A 24,482-nucleotide genomic window follows, 5' to 3' on the forward strand; every position below is an offset into this window, starting at 1 on the left:
GCAGCATCTATGGAGAACATGGATAGGTGACGTTTCACAGAGTGCTGGAGTAACTCAGCAGGTCAGGCAGCATTGCTGCAGAGAAGGAACGGGTGACGTTTCAGGTCGGAACCCGTCTTCAGGCCAGAAAGCTGAACATTTTTAACTGATAGTTCAAGTTCAACTTCAAGTTACATTTATTGTCACATGTACCAATTGGTACAGTGAGATTTGAATTACCATACATCCATACGAATAAAAAGAGCATAACACACGATAGAATTTAACATGAACATCCCCACACAGCGGGATCAGCATTTCCCACAGTGAGGGAAGGCAATAAAGTTCAGTCCACTTCTCAAAGGTTCAAAGGTTTTTTTATTGGTCACATACACCTAGGTGTAGTGAAATGCTTCTTGCCAATGGTCCGTGGTCCGTGGTCGGAGCCTATTGAGGTCTCTAGTGAGATTAGTGTGAGCATTGAAGGTACACAAAAATGCTGGAGAAACTCAGCGGGTGCAGCAGCATCTATGGAGCGAAGGAAATAGGCAATGTTTCGGGCCGAAACCCTTAGTGTGAGCATTATTGGGAGTATTCAAAATAGTGATGAATTTCACACAAAACATGTCCATGCACACAATGATATATAATTAAAGCAAAATGATAAAAAGCAACGTGAGACAGTTTTCTATAACATTTGCAAATCAGTTATCTTTTGCTCTTAGTGATAGAATGCAAGAGCTGTACAGCACAGAAACAGGCCCTTCAGCCTACCTTGTCCTTGCGACCAAGTTGGCAGACTGGGCTAGTTCTATTTGTCAATCTTTCGCTAAACCCGTCCTCTCCATATATCTGTCCAAATGTCTTTTAAAAGGTAGTTGAGGCCAGTTCATTGGCTATATTTAAGAGGGAGTTAGATGTGGCCCCTTGTGGCTAAAGGGATCAGGGGGTATGGAGAGAAGGCAGGTACAGGATACTGAGTTGGATGATCAGCCATGATCATATTGAATGGCGGTGCAGGCTCGAAGGGCCGAATGGCCTACTCCTGCACCTATTTTCTATGTTTCTATTTCTATATTTCTATTGGTTGCTCTGTCAGCTCATTCCAGACTACCTCTGAGTGAAAACTTTACCCTGAGGTCCCTCTTCAATGTCCCCCCTCTCATCTTAACCCTGAGCCCTATAGTTTTAGAATCCTCTACCCTGGGATAAAGACAGTGAGCGTTCACTTTATCCGTGCCCCTCATGATCTTGTACACCTCAATAAGGTCACCCCTCAGCCTCCTACACGCCAAAGAAATAAGCCCCAGCCTATCCAAACTCCCCCTGTAACTCACGCCCACAAGCCCAGGTAATGCAGAGTCCACGTAACACACAGCCCAGGTAACACACAGCCCAGGTAACACACAGCCCAGGTAACGCACAACCCAGGTAACACACAGCACAGGTAACACACAACCCAGGTAACACACAACCCAGGTAACACACAGCCCAGGTAACACACAGCCCAGGTAACACACAGCCCAGGTAACACACAGCCCAGGTAACACACAGCCCAGGTAACACACAGCCCAGGTAACACACAACCCAGGTAACACACAGCCCAGGTAACACACAGCCCAGGTAACACACAGCCCAGGTAACACAGAACCCAGGTAACACACAGCCCAGGTAACACACAGCCCAGGTAACACACAGCCCAGGTAACACACAGCCCAGGTAACACACAGCCCAGGTAACACACAGCCCGGGTAACACACAACCCGGGTAACACACAACCCGGGTAACACACAACCCGGGTAACACACAACCCGGGTAACACACAACCCGGGTAACACACAACCCGGGTAACACACAACCCGGGTAACACACAACCCGGGTAACACACAACCCGGGTAACACACGGCCCAGGTAACACACGGCCCAGGTAACACACGGCCCAGGTAACACACGGCCCAGGTAACACACGGCCCAGGTAACACACGGCCCAGGTAACACACGGCCCAGGTAACACACGGCCCAGGTAACACACGGCCCAGGTAACACACAGCCCAGGTAATACTGCACCCTTTCCAATTTCCAAACTATGCAAGAAGAAGATATATGACAACAATTCTATTTCCATCCATTTTGTACGATTCACATCTGAATTAAAATGGATTTGGATTTCATTGAGGATCAAGTTGCCACCCAGTTGTTGTGGACACTAACATGAAGCCCTGACATGAAGCAGGGAATGTGCAACAGTCACGCAGGGAATCAGGGCCTTCCTGTGCTGCACTGTTCTCCGCGGCACAGTGGCGCAGTGCCACAGCCTCTTCCCACACTGTATCCCTAAAGTTTTGTTTAGTTTAGAGATATGGCGCAGAAACAGGCCCTTCAGCCCCCTTTGACCCACCGAGTTCGCACCGACCGGCGATCCCCACGCACTAACACTAATCCTACACACACCAGGGACAATTTGCACTTATACCAAGTCAATTAACCTACAAACCTGCACGTCTGTGGAGTGTGGTAGGAAACCGAAGATCTCGGAGAAAACCCATGCAGGTCACGGGGTGGAACGTACAAACTCCGTACAGACAGCACCCGTAGCCGGGATCAAACCTGGGTCTCTGGTGCTGCAAGCGCTGTAAGGTCTAAAATCTGTTCTATATATTTTTAAATCTGGACAGATCTGACATATAATTTAAATTATATTTCATTACAACAAAGTATGAGTAAGGTTTTGGTGAATTACATCGGCATAAGTCATAAGGTTTTGTTGGCTTTCTCTATGTATCGATAGGCGTACCTTGTCAAAGCAGATGAGGTTCAACTGTCCACAAATGTTGATTCTCTGTGGACTAATACTGAAGATTCCCTTCTTTTTCAGTCTTTCCTGGGAGTATATGATGCCAATGGTGACAGCAGCGGGCAGGGCAGGGGAGACTGCGATAGTTATCACGTCCAGTGCCTTCCGCACAACCTTGCTCGTCGCCATCTACAACACAAAGACGCCAGTCACCCCCGAGCAGACGAGGACCAGAGGTCACAGCCTCAGAATTAAAGGACGCTCTTTTAGGAAGGAGACGAGGAGGAATTTCTTTAGTCAGAGGGTGGTGAATCTGTGGAATTCTTTGCCACAGATGGCTGTGGAGGCCGAGTCAATGGGTATATTTAAGACTGTGACAGATAGATTCCTGATTAGTACGGGTGTCAGAGGTTATGGGGAGAAGGCAGGAGAATGGGGTTAGGAGGGAGAGATATATCAGCCATGATTGAATGGCGGAGTAGTTCTTGATGGGCCGAATGGCCTAATTCTACTCCTATCCCTTATGTAGCTGTAGCAGAAGCAGCCAGCAGGGTTTGTGAGAGGGAGGTGGATCGGTAGTTTCAGCCACTCACTGCTCTGGCTGTGTGTGTGTGCGATGAGTTCATGTTGTGTTCAGTTTATTGTCACGTGTACCAAGGTACATTGAAAAGCTTTTGTTGCGTGCTAACCAGTCAGAAGAAAGACAATACGTGATTACAATCGAGCCAGTACAGGATAAGGGAATGACGTTTATGATCATCAACGTAAGAGATGTCGGTGTCGGAGTAGAGGTGTAAGAGTGTGGCGTGAGGCTGGAGCGATGGGATGAGAGTTGGACCTACGCCATTGAAGAGGAGGATGCAGACTGAGTAGATCATCCCGATGGTGGCAATGATGGTCAGGCACATCAGGAAGCGGAAGGCATCTTGGTACAACTTGAAGTCCATGGGCTTTGGGTACAAGATGGACCTCACTAACTCTCCTTTGCTCGTGGAGAAACCTAAAACAGAGAAACTCCCGCTTTCTTATGGAGGTTATCTTATTGAAACATATAAGATTATTAAGGGTGTGGACACGCTAGAGGCAGGAAACATGTTCCCGATGTTGGGGGAGTCCAGAACCAGGGGCCACACTTTAAAAATAAGGGGGAAGCCATTTAGAACGGAGATGAAGAAACACTTTTTCACACAGAGAGTTGTGAGTCTGTGGGATTCTCTGCCTCAGTGCGGTGGAGGTCAGTACTCTGGAAGCTTTCAAGAGAGACCTAGATAGAGCTCTTAAAGATTGCGGAGTCAGAGGATATGGGGAGAAGGCAGGAACGGGGTATTGATTGGGGATGATCAGCCATGATCACATTGAATGGTGGTGCTGGCTCGAAGGGCAGAATGGCCTTCTCCTGCACCTATTGTCTATTGTCTATTGTAATGTGCAAAAAGGTTCTCAACATCGGCGAGACCAAGTGCAGGCTCGGCGATCGCTTCGCTGAAGACTTCCGCTCAGTCCATCTTAACGTACCTGATCTCCCGGTTGCTCAGCACTTCAACTCCCCCTCCCATTCCCAATCTGACATTTCTGTCCAGGGCCTCCTCCATTGTCAGAGAGAGTCCCAGTGCAAATTGGAGGAACAGCACATCATATTTCGCTTGGGCAGCTTACACCCCAGCGGTATAAACATTGACTTCACTAACTTCAAATAGCCCTTGCTTTCCCTGTCTCTCCATCCCCTCTCCCTTCCCAGTTCTCCCACTAGTCTTATTGTTTCCGATTACATTCTATCTCTGTCCCGCCCCCTCCCCGACATCAGTCTGAAGAAGGGTATCGACCCGAAACGTCACCCATTCCCTCTCTCCAGAGATGCTGCCTGTCCCGCTGAGTTACTCCAGCATTTTGTGTTTATCTGCAAAAAGATCTTGTTGGTGCAAGAAATGTTTTTCTCTTTAACGTTATCCCACTTTCTCATCCACTCCCTGCACACAGGGGGCAATTTGCAGAGGGCTGATTAACCTACAAACCCGCACATCTTTGGGATATGGGAGGTAGTTGGAGCGCCCGGAGGAAATCTATGCGGTCACAGGGAGAACGTGCAAACTCTACGCAGACAGCACCCAGGGTCAGCATCAAACCGGGGTCTCTGGTGCTAGGACTCAACATGGGGGATCCTCCATGGGGGGGGGGGGGAGGGGGGGAACAAAGGAGGACCCAGCGTGGGGGGATACTTTGTAATTTTGTCAGTGCCCTTTAGCTGGCGACTCTTTGCATACCTTGCGTACGCAAAACAATGAATATAACCGTGATTTGTCACATGTGACAAATGAGTATTCCTTCCTGCCTTTGTCTGTCCATCCAACCATCCATGCATTCGTCCGTTCGTTCGAACGTTCATTCGTTTGTTCATTCATTCATTCATTCATCCGTTCATTCAACCAAGTTTCCTTCACGCCATAAAAGAAGACACGATGATTGCGGCCTTTGACCGACCTGTTCGAAAGACCACCGCTTCCACTCTGGGCTGGCCAATGGGCTTGGACTGAATCACTTGGGTCCCACAGAACAGTACGTGTCGCCTGTGCTCCTCAGTCACTCCGTTCCAGCAACTGTGGGCAGCGACGTTGGGTAATGGAGTCTTGGTGATGGGAATACTCTCACCTGGGTGGGAAATAAAAGATTACATTCATCAACAAAACGCAATCAGCCAACAGCCATTGCTTACATAACCCACAACTTTGGTTACTTTTAAGATAGACACAAAAAGCTGGAGTAAGTGGCGGCGCTGTGATACAGCTGCGGCTCGCCTGCAGTCTGTCTGTTTTTACTTTTTGTGTTGTTTTTTTTTGTCTAGTTTAGCAATTTTTTTTGTTATTAGGTGGTGTTATGTGTGTGGGGGGAGGGTGAAACAGAGCTTTCTGTCTCTCCCTTCGGGGGAATGCGACTTTTTTGTCGTATCCCCCTTCTCTTCCCCCGTCTGCGCTGAGGCCTAATGGCGGAGCTGGCGGCCTCCAACCTGCGACCGACCTCGAGGGTCCGGAGGTAGAGCCAGCCAGGACTCACCAACGCGAGGCTGGCCGTCTTCGAGCTGTGGCGACGTCCGGGTAGCGGCACGACTCGGCGCTCCGGTGAGGGCGGACGGCGCGGGGCTGAGACACTCCTGTGTGAGCGGCACGGCTACCGGCTGGAAGGCGCTCCCGTGTGAGCGGCCTGGGTCCCGGCTGGAAGGCGCTCCCGTGTGAGCAGCCCGGTGCGGGGCTGAGACGCTGCCGTGTGGGTGGCCTGGCTATCGGCTGGAAGGCGCTCCGGTGAGGGCGGACTGGCTCCCGGCTGGAAGGTGCTCCCGTGGGGGCAGCCCGGTGCGGGGCTGAGACGCTGCCTTGTGGGCGGCCCGGTGCGGGGCGGAGACGGTGCTACGGCGGCTGAGGCGGCGTTCTGGCGGCGGCGACCTGGATCCGGGGCTCGGCCGCGGGCCAGTGGAGGACAATGTCGGGAGCTCGCAGGTCACAGGCTGGTGCCTGTTTTCCGGAGCACCCGTTGCAACAGCTGCGGGCAGCTTCGACCACCCCCGGGCCACGGAGCTTGAACCGCGGGACTGATACCATCGCCCGGTGGGGTGTCGCCTCGGCGCAGAGGGAGAAGAGGAGGGAAGAGACAGTAACTCTAAGACTTTTGCCTCCATCACAGTGAGGAGGTGTTTGGTGAACTCACTGTGGTGGATGTTAATTTGTGTTTATTGTGTGTTGTTATTATTACATGTATGGCTGCAGGCAACAGCATTTCGTTCAGACCGAAAGGTCTGAATGACAAATAAAGGATTCAATTCAATTCAATTCAATTCAATTCAATAACTCAGCGGGACAGGCAGCATCTCTGGTGAGGAATTTGGTTACTTTTAGTTTAGTTTAGAGATACAGCACGGAAACAGGCCCTTTGGCCCACCGAGTCCGCACCGACCAGCGATCCCTGCACACTGACACTATCCTACACCCACCACCCTCTGGAAGCCCCTCTGAAGTTCCGATTAAATCCGTCCCTGAGTTACTCCAGCGCACTGTGAAACGTCACCTATCCATGTTCTCCACAGATGCTGCCTGACCCGCTGAGTTACTCCAACATTTTGTGTCTATCTTCGAATTAAACCTGCATCTGCAGTTCCTTTCCACACTTGCATAGATTCTTGATTAGTACGGGTGTCAGGGGTCAGCCATGATTGAATGGCGGAGTAGACTTGATGGGCCGAATGGCCTAATTCTGTTCCTGTGAGTGAAGGAGAATGCCTCACCTGTGAGCATGCCCTCGTTAACGATACAGCCGCCCTGGGTCAGCACGGAGTCGCAGCACAACACTTGCTTGTTGCCGCTGATGATGAAGACATCACCGGGAACCAGCTCACAGGACGGCACCTCCTCATACCCTGCGGGTGGAAGCAGCGTCAATAACTGGGGTGGAATAGATGGAAGAAGTAGCGTGGTGGTGCAGCGGTAGAGTTGCTGCCTCACAGCGTCAGAGACCCGGGTTCCATCCTGACTACGGGTGCTGTCTGTACGGAGTTTGTACGTTCTTCTTGTGATTGCGTGGGTTTTCTCCAGGTGCTCCGGTTTCCTCCCACAATCCAAAGATGTGCAGGTTTGTAGGTTAATTGGCTTGGTATGAATGTAAAATTATCCCGAGTGTGTGTACGATAGTGTTAGTGTGCGGGTTTGTAGGTTAATCAGCCCTCTGTAAATTACCCCCTAGTGTGTAGGGAATGGATGAGAAAGTGGGATAACGTAGAACTTGTGTGAACGGGCGATCGCTGGTCGACGCGGACTCGGTGGGCCGAAGGCCTTGTTTCCGTGCTGTAACTCTAAACTAAACTAAACTAAACTAAAAAAAAACAAGAATTCCTTGTACCTGGATGGAAAGATACATCATGCAAACAGGCCCTTCGGCCCACCGAGTCCACGCCGACCATCGATCGCCCGTTCACACTAGTTCTGTGTTATCCCACTTTCTAATCCACTCCCTACACACTTGGGGGCAATTTACAGAGGGGCCGATTCACCTACATTCCCGCACGTCTTTGGGATGTGGGAAGAAACTGGGGCACCCGGAGGAAACCCACGCGATCACGGGGAGAACGTGCAAACTCCACACAGACGGCACCCAAGGTCGGGATCTAACTGTCAGGCAGCAGTTCGACCTGATGTGCCACCATGCCACCCCCTGCTGTCAAAAGCAAACTATCAGCAATGAAGGTTGCTCACCTGTCTTTGGAATGAAACACCTGTATTGGAATGAAACACCTGTATTGGAATGAAACACCTGTATTGGAATGAAACACCTCTCTTTGAATGAGACACCTGTATTGGAATGAAGATTGCTCACCTGTATTTTTCCTGCAGACTGTGACCGTCATGTTATTATGGGATTCCACTAGTCTGTATAGTTTTATTGATTGCTGCAAACAGTAAAGTAATGTGTGAATCACACGGCCTCTTGCAGTGAAACCTCACCCATGAAATAATTATTTGTCACGGTTCAGATGATGGAATTAACGGAAAATAAAACATTCTAATCCAACAGAAGATTTAAACATTCGGGACAGCTGTACTCACAGAATGCTGTGAATCTGCTGATTATAACCTCAAAGAACATAGACCAGCACAACGCAGCAACAGGCCCTTCGGCCCACAATGTGTGCACTGGACATGATGCCAAGATTAACTCTTATCTGCCTGCACGTGATCCATATCCCTCCATTCCCTGCAAATCCACTTCAACGCTACTATCGTATCTGCCTCCACTACCACCCCAGGCCCCCACCCCTCTGTGTGTAAAAACACATTGCCCCAAACATCTCCTTTAAACTTTTCCCCTCTCACCCTAATGCTAAGCTCTCCCTGTAGCTCATCTACTGTTATCCAGACATCATTCTGGTGAACCTCCTCTGCACCGTCTCCAAAGCCTCCACATCCTGTAATTGGGGCGACCAGAACTGCACACTATACTCAAATACTGCCTAACCAAAGTCCTAAAAAACTCTTTGAATCACTTCCCTCTGGAAGGCGACTCCGGACTGTCAAAGCCGCCACAGCCAGAGATTAAAAACAGCTTTTTTCCCCACGAGTAGCAGCTCTGCTCAATAACCAAAAGTCTGTAGCCTCCTTTTGCTCTGGTATTTTATTTAATTCACGTGTTTAATCAATAATGTTTTATTACTAATGTTTAATGTTTTATGTGTCATTCCTAACTGGCACTGAATGTCATGTTGTCACTTGCGGGCGGAGCACCAAGGCAAATTCCTTGTATGTGAATACTTGGCCAATAAATGTATTCCTTCATTCATTCATTCATTTATAACCAAAGTCCTATAAAGCTGCATCAGGACTTCCTGCCTCTTGTACTCAATGCCTCGACCGATGAAGGCAAGCATAACGTACACCTTCTTCACCACTCTGTCTACTTGTGTGGCCACTTGCAGGGTGTTATGGACTTGGACCCCAGGTTGCCTCTGGACATCGACGCTGTTAAGGGTCTTGTCATTAATTGTAGGCCTGCCCCTGATGTTCGACCTTCCGAAGTACAACCCCTCGCACCGGCTCTAATGCTCTGCCTCATTGGGACGGTGAAGGACCCTCATATATAGAGTCATAAGTTCATACGTGATAGGAATAGAATTAGGCCACTCGGCCCATCAAGTCTACTCCGCCATTCAATCATGGCTGATCCATCTCTCCCTCCTAACCCCATTTTCCTGCCTTCTCCCCATAACCCCTGACACCCGTACTAATCAAGAATCTATCTATCTCTGCCTTAAAAATATCCACTGACTTGGCCTCCACAGATTCACCACCCTCTGACTAAAGAAATTCCTCCTCATCTCCTTCCTAAAGGAACGTCCTTTATTTCTGAGGCTCTGACCTCTAGTCCTAGACTCTCCCACTAGTGGAAACATGCTCTCCACATCAGCTCTATGCAAGCCTTTTACAAATCTATATGTTTCAATGAGGTCCCCCCCTCAACATTCTGAACTCCAGCGAGTACAGGCCCAGTGCCATCAAACGCTCATCATAGGTTAACCCACTCATTCCTGGGATCATTCTTGTAAACCTCCCCTGGACCCTCTCCAGAGCCAGCACATCCTTCCTTAGATATGGTGATTAAAATTGCTCACAATATTCCAAATGTGGCCTGACCCGTGCCTTACAGAGCCGCAGCATTACATCCCTTTTTTTGTATTCCAGCCCTCTTGAAATAAATACGAGCATAAATAGAGTCATAGAGTGATACAGGCCCTTTGGCCCAACTTGCCCACACCGACTAACATGTCCCAGCTACACTAGTCCCACCTGCCAGCATTTGGTCCATATCCCTCCAAACCTGTCCTATCCATGTACCTGTCTAACTGTTTCTTAAACGTTGGGATAGTCCCAGCCTCAACTACCTCCTCTGGCAGCTTGTTCCATACACCCACCACCCTTTGTGTGAAGAGGTTACCCCTCAGATTCCTATTTCCCCTTCACCTTGAACCTATGTCCTCTGGTCCTCGATTCCCCTACTCTGGTCAGGAGACTCTGTGCATCTACCCGATCTATTCCTCTCATGATTTTATACACCTTTATAAGATCACCCCTCATCCTCCTGCGTCCATGGAATAGAGACCAAGCCTAATCAACCTCTCCCTATAGCTTACACCCTCTAGTCCTGGCAACATCCTCGTCAATCTTCTCTGTGCCCTTTCCAGCTTGACAATATCTTTCCTGTAACATGGTGCCCAGAACTGAACACAATATTCTAAATGCGGCCTCACCAACGTCTTATACAACTGCAACATGGCCTCTCAACTTCTATACCTAATAGAAGAATACAAAATGATGGAGTAACTGCAGGACAGGCAGCGTTTTTGGAGCGAAGGAGTGGATGATGTTTCAGGTCGACACCTTTCTTCAGACTAAGCTTCAGGGGAGAGGGGGTTACAGAGATAAGGCAGTGTAAGAAATCAAAAGAGATGCAGATCAAAGCAAATGTAGAATAGACCATTGTTATCTAGGAGTTGGTGACAACAAAGCAAACAGAAATAAAACGTAATCAGAGGCATCAGACTGGTTGGAGAACTGGGAAGGGGGGAGGGGATGGAGATTGAGGGAAAGCAAGGGTTATTTGAAGTTAGAGAAGTCAATGTTCATACCGCTGAGTTTAAACTACCGAAGCTAAATATGAGGTGATGTTCCTCCAATTTGCACTGGGCCTCACTCTGACAATGGAGGAGGCCCAGGACAGAAAGGTCAGTGTGGGAATGGGAGGGGGAGATGAAGTGCTGAGTAACTAGGAGATCAGGTAGGTTTAGACGGACTGAGCAGAGGTGTTCAGCGAAACGATCGGCGAGCCTGCGCTTGGTCTCGCCGATATACAGGAGATACAGGATGGAACAGCGGATACAGTAGATGAGGTTGGAGGAGGTGCAAGTGAACCTCTTCCTCACCTGGAAAGACTGTCTACTCTGATGAAGGCCAATGTGCCAAAAGAGCCTATTTGACCGCCACATCTACATGCGACTCCACCTTCAAGGAACCATGCACCCGTAATCATAGATCCCTCTGCTCCACCACACTACCCAGAGGCCTACCATTCACTGTGTGGGTCCTGCCCTTGTTGGACTTCCCAAATTGCAACAACTCCCTGAGATAACACTCACCTGTTGGACATCGTACACGGACAAAGCGAGGGAGATGAAAGACACGATGATGAGTGCAATGGAATATTCAGTGTAGTCCTCAGATAGCCAGAGACACACACTGAATATTTGAAACATATAAAATGGATTCAAGACCTGTTAAAAAAAAGGGAAGTGTGATATAAGCGTTAATTTCTCTTTAAGCACGAGCAGACAATAGACAATAGACAATAGGTGCAGGAGTAGGCCTTCGGCCCTTTGAGCCAGCACCGCCATTCAATGTGATCATGGCTGATCATCCCCAATCAGTACCCCGTTCCTGCCTTCTCCCCATATCCCCTGATTCCGCTATCTTTAAGAGCCCTAACTAGCTCTCTCTTGAAAGTATCCAGAGAACCGGCCTCCACCGCCCTCTGAGGCAGAGAATTCCACAGACTCACAACTCTCTGTGAGAAAAAATGTTTCCTCGTCTCCATTCTAAATGGCCTACCCCTTATTCTTAAACTGTGGCCCCTGGGTCTGGACTCCCCCAACATCGGGAACATGTTTCCTGCCTCTAGTGTGTCCAAACCCTTAATAATCTCATATGTTTCAATAAGACGTCCTCTCATCCTTCTAAATTCCAGAGTGCACAAGCCCAGCCATATCACAGTCCCGCCATCCCGGAAATTAACCTTGTGAACCTACGCTGCACCCCCTCAATAGTAAGCGTACGTGCCTGTCCCCTGCAAACCAGACTTACCTCTTTACAAAGCAGCTTCCAGATTGGAGAAATCTGTATTTCAATTGTATTAGGTCCATATATTAATCTCCTGCATTTAAATATCATAAGGTCATTATTATATTCCACTCTCCATCACGCAGCCAACCATATACACAATCAACTTGTCACAAAGTGCTGGAGTAACTCAGCGGGACAGGTAGCATCTCCGGAGGGAAGGAATGGGTGACGTTTCAGGTCGAGACCCTTCTTCAGACTGGTGTTGAAGAAGGGTCACCCATTCCTTCTCTCCAGAGATGCTGCCTGTCCCGCTGAGTTACTCCAGCATTTTGTGTTTATCTATCACTTAAACCAGCATCTGCAGTTCCTTCCTACACACCATCATCTGTACACTGTGGACGGCTCGATTGTAATCATATATAGTCTTTCCACTGACTGGTTAGCACGCAGCAAAAAAGCTTTTCACTGTACCTCGGTACGTGACAATAAGCTAAATTAATTATAATTTAGTACGGGTGTCAGAGGTTATGGGGAGAAGGCAGGAGAATGGGGTTAGGAGGGAGAGATATGGTTGAATGGCGGAGTACACTTGATGGGCCAAATGGCCTAATTCTACTCCTAAGACTTATGAACAATGATTAATTTTACAGATGCACACAAAAATAACACATCCACACATTTTCTCTATTAAATTGAGTGAAATAATCATTGCTGGATGTGGCAAATCTAGAAAATTAAATAGTTCAGAATTTGAAGCAAGCTTAGTTTTCTAGTGAAAGTTGAACAGATGGAAACAGATAATACCACAAATACTGAGCATGAAAGGCCGTTTCATATCTGCATTGACTCCCCGTGTACAAAACTGACAACAATTACTGATAGTAGGAATCAGCATTGTGACGACTTGAAAATGTCGAGCCTTGTTGAATGAACTGAGTATTTTTAACAAAATAATAAATGATGAACAGCATCAGGGCATTAGCATGGCACGGTGGCACGGTGGTAGCGTTGCTGCCTTACAGTTCTCACAGCGCCAGAGATCGGGTTCGATCCCGACTACAGGTGCTGTCTGTACGGAGTTTGGACGATCTCCCCGTGACCTGCGTGGGTTTTCCCCAAGAACTTTGGTTTTCTCCCACACTCCAAAGAAGTACAGGTTTGTAGGTTAATTGGCTTGGTGTAAATGTAAATTTTCCCAAGTGTGTGTTAATGTATTAATGTGCGGGGATCGCTGGTCGGTGTGGACTCAGTGGGAAGAAGGGCCTGTTTCCGTGCTGCATCTCTAAACTAAACTAAATTAAATCTCTGGCATTGAATAATTGGCCTCTTTTAGAGTTTTTCACACAGAGGGTGGTGGGTGTATGGAACGAGCTGCCAGAGGAGGTAGTTGAGGCTGGGACTATATCAGCATTTACGAGACTCTTGGACAGGTAACATGGATAGGAAAGGTATAGAGGGCTTTGGACTACACGTGGCCAGGTGGGACTGGTGTAGATCAGCATCTTACAGATACAGAAAGTGTTTTTTGTTCAACAGTCTGATTCCTACAGGGTTCCCAAGCCAGTCATGTTCCAACTAATTTGAGGAAGAGCATTCTTGCTATTGAGGGAGTGCAGCGTAGGTTCACCAGGTTAATTCCCAGAATGGCGGGACTGTCATATGCTGAGAGAATGGATCAGCTGGGCTTGTATACTCTGGAGTTTAGAAGGATGAGAGGAGATCTTATTGAAACATATAAGATTATTAAGGGCTTGGACACACTAGAAGCAGGAAACATGTTCCCAATGTTGGGGGAGTCCAGAACCAGGGGCCCACAGTTTAAGAATAAGGGGTAAGCCATTTAGAACGGAGACGACGAAACGTTTTTTCATACAGAGAGTTGTGAGTCTGTGGAATTCTCTGCCTCAGAGGGCGGTGGAGGCCGGTTCTCTCGATACTTTCAAGAGAGAGCTAGATAGGGCTCTTAAACGTAGCGGAGTCCGGGGATATGGGGAGAAGGCAGGAACGGGGCACTGATTGGGGATGATCAGCCCTGGCTCAAAGGGGCGAATGGCCTACTCCTGCACCTATTGTCTATTGTCGAATCCTGAAATGGCTGAGGGTAAAAACAGATTTGAAGTTGCGCACACAGCCCAGCAGAATATAATATCCACGAGTCATAACTACCTGGTGATGACCTCTGTCATACTTAGTCCACATCCAAATTTGTGATGAATATCTGCACAAGTATGTCTCTCTTCCAGATCTCTGAATAAAAGAATAAATTAAAGAATACGTCTGAACACCGACACGTTACTTCAGTTTGAGAAAGTCAAATGGACTTGTAATTAAATTACAATGAAAACAGCAGATACCTGCGCTATAACACGAGGATAAGCGCTCAAGCGAGAAAACCAAGGCCAAAGCCAAAGTACCATCTAAATCTGATTACACACATTTATGCCACGGACAATAACTAACTCCACATTGAATATTCATTTACCTGCATGTTAACAAGCACATTGAAAAATCGAAGGTCGACAAAAGTGCTGGAGAAGCTCAGCAGGTGAGGCAGCATCTATGGAGTGAAGGAATAGGTGACGTTTCAGGTCGAGACCCAGAAGCATCTATGGAGCGAACCTCGCTCGACTCGACCCGAAACGTCGCCCATTCCTTCTCTCCTGCCTCACCCGCTGAGTTACTCCAGCACTTTGTGTCTACTCACAAAGAACAAAGCCTTGTTCTCACTGCATGATGTTAGTTCTTCTATAAATACACATTCCTAAAATACATTTCTGGAATGTTACTGCAGGTAGAATGAATACTGATGTTATCTGCAGGACAAGTCACTGATGTTTATTTAATAAAAGCAATGAAGTGCGGATGCCGCTAACTGCACAATATCCAATGTTTAAGAAGGAACTGCAGATGCTGGAAAATCGAAGGTAGATAAAAATGCCGGAGAAACTCAGCGGGTGAGGCAGCATCTATGGAGCGAAGGAATAGGTGATGTTTCGGGTCACCTATTCCTTCGCTCCATAGATGCTTCCGGGTATCTACCCGAAACGTCACCTATTCCTTCGCTCCATAGATGCTTCCAGGTCTTGACCCGAAATGTCACCTATTTTTTCGCTCCATAGATACTGCCTCACCCGCTGAGTTTCTCCAGCATTTTAGTCCACCTTCGATTTTTCCAGCATCTGCAGTTCCTTCTTAAACATCTTAAAAAAGCTGATGTTGTCGATGCCAGTACGTCGGGGTTATCAAGTGGACATCTCCCTTTTTCATTGAGTTAGGCCCATGACACCTCGGGAAGGCCCAACAGTTGGCTCTGGCGTCCCAGAACCACCCTCCCTCAGTACCTGCTCTCACCACCTCCAGCCATCAAGAACACCACAGAGGCAGCGGATAAGGCCTTGAGATGGCTCTGGATCAGGAGAGGAGGTCCATGGGGAGGAGCGAATGCCACTTGAACACAAGTCGTGGTCTGATCAACTGCGGCTGGGTCGCCTGGGTGAGGGTGTCTGATGTTGAAAGACCCGAAACACCCAATGACCCCAGGTTACATCACTGATGATGTGTTCAGGAGCATCAAGACATGTATTTTTATCAAGCACGCTACCAGCATCTACTAAATAAAGGAAACTACAGATGATTAAAGGGCCTGTCCCATTTGGCCGACATTTGCGCGTCACGCAGATGGCGCGCGAAAATTTTGTACATCACAAAATCCTGCGACGCCGCGAGCGGCCGTGCGTGACTGCCGATGTCATCATGCACCATGCGCGCATCACGTGCGTGTCACCATGCGCGCATCACGTGCGTGTCACCATGTGCGCATCACGTGCGTGTCACCATGCGCGCATCGTGCGTCATGACGCGTAAATGATGTCACGTAAATTACGCGGAAATGACGGACAAGAGGAACAGACCCTTAATTCACTCCAACAAATGCTAAACGCTCGCATTCTATCTTCCACTTATCCTAACACATCAGTAAACTTAATTAAAATTAAGACTTACCCTGGTCTAACAAATTGTTTTTCTTTAAAGTCCCAGATGTACCTTAACTTTTGAATTTCAAAATACCGTACCTACAAATATCCATCAAGAGAATAAAGATATTTTGGGAAAAGAAACACAGATATATTCATAATTAAACAAAATACATTATTCAAACCAGATTTCTATGTTTGTGGAACATATCATTTTATCAAAGAACAAACTGCTACGTTTATCAACAATATTTTCCATCTGTATAACCCCTCCTGTTTCGATCCTGTGACCAATCAGCTGGTAATAAATAATAATACTGATCATTAAAAATTGATAAGCTTAAAAATTAAAAATCGAAATAGTTGAAAATCTAGTTTTATAGTTTTTATTTAAGATGCTGGTTGATTGAAACGTCACAACAATGCATTGGTTCAGGTAAAAGATAAGGTCTTACTTTAGCCTCAGTTTTCATGATAATTCTTTGCAGCAAAGATGTCTCATCAGATAGGTCGGGATATTGGGTACCATTTGTTGCTTTACTGAGCAAGGACAAGTCCATCCACTTTATTTTCTTCTTGTACCAGACTTTATGTTCATCCTGAACAGGAAATGAAGATTGAAACAGCACTGTTTATGCGTGTAGGACCTCGGTTTGAAACTATCTAATTGCCTGTTCAAATTCCACCACAGGAGCATTAGAGCTGGTTCCCAATGACTTTAAAAACATAGATAGACACAAAATCTGGTGTAACTCAGCGGGACAGGCAGCACCTCTGGAGAGAGGAATGGGTGAAGTTTCGGGACGAGACCCTTCTTCAGACCGAGAGTCAGGTGAGAGTGAAACGAGAGATATAGACGGTGATGTAGCAAGATAAAGAACTAATGAATGAAATATATGCAAAAAAGATGATAAAGAAAACAGGCCATTGTTTGCTGTGGGCTCGGTGAAAACCAGTTGCAGACAATGAGACTCAACTAGACGACTTTCAGACAGACGGCATCAAAACCAGTGACCAGACTTAAACAGAACAGATTTACAGTGTTTATGTTACATCGTTAACAAAACGGAGCATAGTAAGTTGCACTGGAGAATTATAAAATAAAATTGCCATCAAGTGTACATGGAGATATGAGAAAAGATGAGAGCAGCTTAGGTCTCTTGTTGTCACGTGTACCGATGTACAGTGAAGAGCTTTGATCTGCAAGCTATTCATTCAGACCAGATAATACTGTACACAAACACCATCAGGTCAGACTCAATCGGTAGAGCAAAGACAACTATACAACGGGCTAAAACTTAGCCAAATAAATTGTAAGAAGAATCTTTGAGGATTGGGTGGGAGAAAGGATGGAATTCCATGCACTCACAGAACAGAACAGTATAGTGCAGGAACAGGCCCTTCGGCCCACAATGTCTGTGCCGTACATGATGCCAAGATAAACTAATCTCCTCTGCCTGCACGTGATCCATATGCCTCCATTCCCTGCCTATCCAAAAGTCTCTTAAACTCCACAATCGTATCTGCCTCACCACCACCCCTGGCAGCACGTTCCAGGCACCCACCACCCTCTGTGTAAAAAAACCTGCCCTGCACATCTCCTTTAAGCTTTGCCCATCTCACCTTATAGCTGCGCCCTCTAGTCTTTGACATTTCCACCCTGGAGAAAGGTTCAGACGCTCGCTACCGCATGGTTTTATATTTTACAGCCTTTAGAACTGAAGATCAGTCTGAAGAAGGGTCTCGACCCAAAACTTCACCCATTCCTTCTACCCAGAGATGGCTGCCTGTCCCTCTGAGTTACTCCAGCACTCTGTGAAACGTCACCTATCCATGTTCTCCACAGATGCTGCTTGACCCGCTGAGTTACTCCAGCACTCTGTGAAACGTCACCTATCCATGTTCTCCACAGGCAGCATCGTAGGTACTCGTGGCATCAAGTAGGTCGGGGCGTTTTTACTAGCCTGATGAAAAATGTCCACGAGTAAAAAAGGTTGCGAATTAGGTCGTGAAAGTGGGACCGGCCCTTTAAGGCCGCAGATTCCCCACCTCTGGTGCAAACTTACTGTACAGTTGTTTAGCGTAGAGACTTACGGTGGTCCTGAGGAGGATAGTGTCGGCTTCCTGTAACGGGCAGCGCACACACTGAGCCCGCACATCCCACTCCGGCTTCCAGTAGAAGAGCAGCAGCAGAAAGCCAGCGGACAGGACAGTCGCTGTTGTACACAGGGCTCTGCGGCAGCAGCACGCTCGGTAACCGTAGATCTCCTGTACAGAACAGCACGTGAAACAGGCCTGGTTAGTCATCAGTAACCTTCATAAAGCATAGCAGCAGAATTAAGCCATTCGGCCCATCAGGTCTCCTCCACCATTCAATCATGGCTGATCAATCTCTCCCATACTGCGAGTATTATCACAATAATATAGTTCAATAATTAGCGGAGTCATCGGTAATCAGGATTTACCTGAAAAAAATGCATTGAAAATTTATTTGCCGTGTTATTTGAAGAATCTGGTGAAAAATCATAAATATCCTATATTTCAGATTATGCATGGGACAGGATTTACTCCCTGCAGAAATCATAGTAAAGTGAAAAGCACTTCTATTAGCTACAGTAGGTTCTCTCAGAGACATTATAAGCTGCTTCACCTGTGTGGAACGTCACCTATCCATGTTCTCCACAGATGCTGCCTGACCCGCTGAGTTTCTCCAGCACTCTGTGACTAGACTCTATACACTGTGTCAGTGTACTGCTGCTATATACTTATGCTGTATCTCAGATGCTTATCTAAGATGTATCTTATGATTATGTATAATGATTCTTGTACGGACCTGTACACAAAAATGAATTCCACTGTTCCTCAGTAAATGTCACATATAACCTCCCCTTGAATTAAATACCATTGGATATTGTGTGCAGATAAAAATGCTGGAGTAACTCAGCGGGTGAGTCAGCATCTATGGAGCAAAGGAATAGGTGACGTTTCGGGTCGAGACCCGGAAGCATCTATGGAGCGAAGGAATAGGTGACCCGAAACATCACCTATTCCTTCGCTCCATAGATGCTGCCTCACCCGCTGAGTTTCTCCAGCATTTTTATCTACCTTTGATTTTCCAGCATCTGCAGTTCTTTCTTAAACATTGGATATTGTGCAGTTAGGGGCATCCGCACGTCATTGCTTTTATTAAATAAACATAATTGACTTGTCCTGGAGATAACATCAGTATTCATTCTACCTGCAGTAACATTCCAGAAATGTATTTTAGAATGTGTATTTATAGAAGAACTAACATCATGCAGTGAGAACAAGGCTTTGTTCTTTGTGAGTAGACACAAAATGCTGGAGTAACTCAGCAGGTGAGGCAGGAGAGAAGGAATGGGCGACGTTTCGGGTCGAGTCAGAAGAGGGGTCTCGATCTGAAACGTCGCCCATTCCTTCTCTCCAAAGATGCTGCCTCACCCGCTGAGTTACTCCACCATTTTGTGTCTACCTTCCATTTTAACCAGCATCTGCCGTTCTTTCTCACACATTTTGTCCTTTGTAAAGCTTGCTTTTCCTCTCCATCCATCTCTCCCCTTCTCAGTTCTCTGACCAGTCTTACTGTCTCCGACTACATTTTCTCCCTGTTTGCTTTGTTCTCCCAGCTAACAATAACCTATTCTACACGGTGCTTGGTCCTGTTTTCACACCTTACACTTCCTTATCTATGCATCTTCCTGTCCCCGACATCAGTCTGAAGAAGGGTCTCGACCCACATATACGCTGGAGTAACTCAGTGGGACAGGCAGCATCTCTGGATAGAAGGAATGGGTGACATTTCAGGTCACGATCTGTCTGACCCGCTGAGTTACTCTAGCACTCTGTGAAACGTCACCTATATAACCATATAACATATAACCATATGACAATTACAGCACGGAAAACAGGTCGCATCGGCCCTTCAAGTCCGTGCCGAACACTTATTTTCCCCTAGTCCCATCTACCTGCACTCAGACCATAACCCTCCATTCCTTTCCCGTCCAGATATACCTATCCAATTTATCTTAATCTGTCTTTTGTTCTTTGTTTGATCTCAATAGACAATAGGTGCACTAGTAGACAATAGGTGCACCACTGGGCGGTGGGGGAAACCGTTAGTCTCTTCCCCATTCAAGGACACGACTTTTTCCCTGCCTGGTCTCCGATGTCGTTGGGCCTAACATCGTGGAGGCAGCGGTGGCCTCTGGCCGGAACCAACCTGAGGGCTCCAGTCGCGGAGCCTGCGGACCTGACCTCGCGGAGCTGGCCGACTTCGGAACGGGAAGAGCTGAGGTGGCACGCGGCGGCGCCCCGACTTCTTAGCTTCGGAGGCTCCGGCCGCAGGCCCGGTGGATGGTAACATCAGGAGCTCGCAGGTCCCTGGTGGGAGACCGCTTTTCAGAGCTCCTGCAACGGCAACTTCACCCGCTGGAATTGCGGGGTTTAAAGGACTAGGAGCGGGGCCTAACATCGCCCGGTGTGGCTTAAATGGCCACAGGACTTACCATCGCCCGCCGGGGGCTTTAACATCGGGAGCCCCAGTTCGCCTCGACACTGCAGTTGGACTGCTGGACCGCGGGAGAAGAACAAAGGAAAGAGATAAGACTTTGCCTTCCATCGCAGTGAGGAGGTGTTGGAGATTCACTGTGATGGATATTTATGTAAATTGTGTTAAGTCTTGTTTTTTTTTGTAATTTTAAGACTGTAGAAATGCAATTTTGTTCAAACCAAGCTGTTTGAATGACAATAAAAGGCATTCTATTCTATTCTATTCTAGTAGGCCATTCAGCCCTTCGAGCCAGCACCGCCATTCAATGTGATCATGGCTAATCATCCCCAATCAGTACCCCGTTCCTGCCTTCTCCCCATATCACCTGACTCCGCTATCTTTAAGAGCCCTATCTAGCTCTCTCTTGAAAGTATCCAGAGAGCCGGCCTCCACCGCCCTCTGAGGCAGAGAATTCCACAGACTCACAACTCTCTGCGAGGAAAAAGTGTTTCCTCGTCGGGAACATGTGTCCTGCTCCTGGGATAAATAAACCTCATTTGAAACTGCCTGAGCATTGACCTGATACGGGGAGCACAAACGTTGTGAATGTCCTTCCTTCACAGAGTTTCAAATGCTCCAGCCATGAGACATAACTGCATGAGCATCGGGCTTCATCCTAAACACAGCTGTCTCACCACTGAAAGGATTGTCGTAAATTATTACATAAACTTAGCTGTGTTATCATTACCCAACATAATTACATTGTGATTCTGATTTATATTCAACCTTTATAGATGAAGTGAAGATTGAACTTTTTGGAACATGTTGGTTTATGTAGGAAGGAACTGCAGATGCTGGTTTGAACCAAAGATAGACACAGAATGCTGGAGTAACTCAGAGGGACAGGCAGCATCTCTGGAGAGAAGGAATGGGTGACGTTCCAGATCATGACCCTTCTTCAGAGGGTCTCGACACAAAACATCACCCTTCTGGCCAGAGATGCTGCCTGTCCCACTGAGTTACTCCAGCATTTTGTGTCTATATTCAACATAATCATTTAGAAGGGTATAAATTTAGTCATCAGTTTCATTTAGGTTAATGTCACTTGTATCGAGGTACAGCGAAAAACGTTTGTTGCGTGCTAACCAGTCAGCATAAAGACTGTACATGATTACAATCGAGCCGTCCACAGTGTACAGATATAGGATAAAGGGAATAACATGGATAACGTTTAATGCAAGATAAATAGACAATAGACAATAGGTGCAGGAGTAGGCCATTCGGCCCTTCGAGCTAGCACTGTCATTCAATGTGATCATGCCTGATCATCCACAATCAGTACCCCGTTCCTGCATTCTCCCCATATCCCCTGACTCTGCTATCTTTAAGAGCCCTATCTAGCTCTCTCTTGAAAGTATCCAGAGAACCGGCCTCCACCGCCCTCTGAGGCAGAGAATTCCACAGACTCACAGCTCTCTGTGTGAAAAAGTGTTTCCTCATCTCCGTTCTAAATGGCTTACCCCTTATTCTTAAACTGTGGCCCCTGGTTCTGGACTCCCCCAACATCGGGAAAGGCCAGTAGGGTCCGATCAAAGATAGTCCGAGGGTGAGGTAGACAGTAGTTCAGGACTGGATTTACAGCCCATGGTCTGAATCCACAGAATTAGGTGACCAGACATCTTGTCAGACCATCCTGCCTTCCACACATTGGGTGAAAATCTGACCAGCACTAGCAGGAACGCATGCATGTATGTTACATATTCATTCCAATGGCCATTGCAGTTCACTGCTTCGATATTCCACAATGTCCGAGACATGAGGCATGGTATCCATGCAAGCATTCCTTGCATCATTGCACCACTCACACATCACAAATGGCCAAACTGCCTAATTCTGCTCCCACAACTTATGGACATGAATCATATCTGCCTCCTCCACACTACCCCTGGCAGCGAGCTCCAGGCACCCACCACCCTTTGTGTGAAAAAAAACGTCCTCCACATATCAATAGAGAATAGACAATAGGTGCGGGAGTAGGCCCTTTGGCCCTTCGAGCCAGCTCCGCCATTCACTGTGATTATGGCTGATCATCCCCAATCAGTACCCCGTTCCTGCCTTCTCCCCATATCCCCTGACTCCGCATTCTTCAAGAGCCCTATCTAGCTCCCTCTCGAAAGTATCCAGAGAAACGGCCTCCACCACCCCCAGAGGCAGAGAATTCCACAGACTCACAACTCTGTGTGAAAAAGTGTTTCCTCGTCTCCATTCTAAATGGCTTCCTCCTTATTCTCATTCAAACTTTGTCCCTCTCACCTTCAAGCTGTCCTTGACATTCCCACCCTGGGAAAATGGGTCTTGGAATGTATCAATACTTCTCTCTCAGAATTGTAGATACTTCCATCAGGTGAGCCTCAGCTTCCAATATTATAGAAAAATACAATGCAAGATTGTCCAACCTCTGCTGGCAGCTAATGTCCCATAATACAGGCAGCAGATAGGTCTCCCACCCTTGTTCACTCTAACAAGGATGTATGGAAGAGGGGAAAGGAATGTGGGTGGGGGAAGATGTGTGGGTATAAGTGGGAGGAGGGGAGTAGAGGAAACAGAGGCGGGCAGTAGGGATATAACTTGAAAACAGTCAATTCAATGTTCACACCTTTGGCTTGTAAACTGACGGTGAATCTGTGGAATTATTTGCCACAGACGTCTGTGGAGGCCAAGTCCATGGATATGTTTAAGGCAGAGATAGATTCTTGTTTAGTACGGGTGTCAGAGGTTACGGGGAGAAGGCAGGAGAATGGGATTAGGGGGGAGAGATATATCCGCCATAATTGAATGGCGGAGTAGACTTGATGGGCCGAATGGCCTAATTCTGCTCCTATCACTTATGAGGTGCTGTTCCTTCAGATAGGTAGCTTGTGGGGGCTAATCCTGTCCATACAGTGAACTGGAACATGAAGCTTCGAAGAGGCTGAGCACAGATCCGGTATCATTGCACCCTTCTCTTTATTCCTCAACGGTACTGCAACCTCCAGCATTGTCTGCTGTCTGACTGCAGTCTACAAACAGTGCAGTTTACTGGTCTACAATATCCCTGGTCGACAAAACCGGAAACAATGAGAACATTGATTCATATTGAACTGCAGAGGCTGCAATCATCAGCAAAAAAACACAGAGTACTGGAGTAACTCAGCGGGTCAGGCAGCATTTGTGGAGAACATGGATAGGTGACGTTTCAGATCAGGACACCTTCATCAGACTGATGTTCTCCAGAGAAGTTACTCCATGACTTTGTCTATTTTTTTTATAAACACCATCTGCAGTTCCTCACTTCTGGCTGTGAAGCAAATGGACAATGAGTCTGAGGAAGGGTCCCGAACCAAAACATCGCCTGTCCATTCCCTCCACAGACGCTACCTGGCCCGCTGAGTTACTCCAGCACTCTGTGAAACGTCACCTACCCATGCTCTCCACAGATGCTGCCTGACCCGCTGAGTTACTCCAGCATTTCTGTCTACTTTCAGGTATAAATGGTGCTTACACAATACAGCTCCTACTCATCAGTTTCTCTTGTTATTGCAAATATCAAGAGGCAACAACTCCGATATTTATCCGACAACTCAATTGACAAAAAAAAACATTTTCCAGCTTTACACTCAGTTTTAAGCAAAATATTTAAATTTCCAGAGCCTGAAGATTACAAATATATATTTGCAGCCAGATTTCTCACTCAAGCAACAGTCTTAACACTAAACAGTCTTAACAACACATCATCAGTTTTGTCAGCGTTCAACTCCAATCTCTTAGAAAGGAGGCATTCCAAGAAAATATACCCACCAAATTACCATCCTGCCCGTGAT

The 24,482-nt window shown here is 47.2% G+C and overlaps 1 protein-coding gene across 1 annotated transcript in view; it reads right to left on the bottom strand.

Moving 5' to 3' along the window:
• atp13a4 (ATPase 13A4) overlaps positions 1-24,482 on the bottom strand; it is a 69,429-nt gene that overhangs the window by 32,231 nt on the left and 12,716 nt on the right. The window contains exons 2-12 of the mRNA XM_033032243.1: positions 18,207-18,380; positions 16,568-16,711; positions 16,141-16,211; positions 14,305-14,385; positions 12,160-12,229; positions 11,439-11,573; positions 8,129-8,201; positions 7,044-7,175; positions 5,252-5,419; positions 3,616-3,773; positions 2,774-2,962 (exon numbers count right to left, since the gene is read on the bottom strand). Of these exons, the coding sequence (XP_032888134.1) occupies positions 2,774-2,962; positions 3,616-3,773; positions 5,252-5,419; positions 7,044-7,175; positions 8,129-8,201; positions 11,439-11,573; positions 12,160-12,229; positions 14,305-14,385; positions 16,141-16,211; positions 16,568-16,711; positions 18,207-18,380 (1,395 nt within the window). The remainder of the gene's footprint in view (positions 1-2,773; positions 2,963-3,615; positions 3,774-5,251; positions 5,420-7,043; positions 7,176-8,128; positions 8,202-11,438; positions 11,574-12,159; positions 12,230-14,304; positions 14,386-16,140; positions 16,212-16,567; positions 16,712-18,206; positions 18,381-24,482) is intronic.

Source organism: Amblyraja radiata, chromosome 13 (assembly GCF_010909765.2).
Source record: "Amblyraja radiata isolate CabotCenter1 chromosome 13, sAmbRad1.1.pri, whole genome shotgun sequence".
NCBI classification, from domain to species: domain Eukaryota; kingdom Metazoa; phylum Chordata; class Chondrichthyes; order Rajiformes; family Rajidae; genus Amblyraja; species Amblyraja radiata.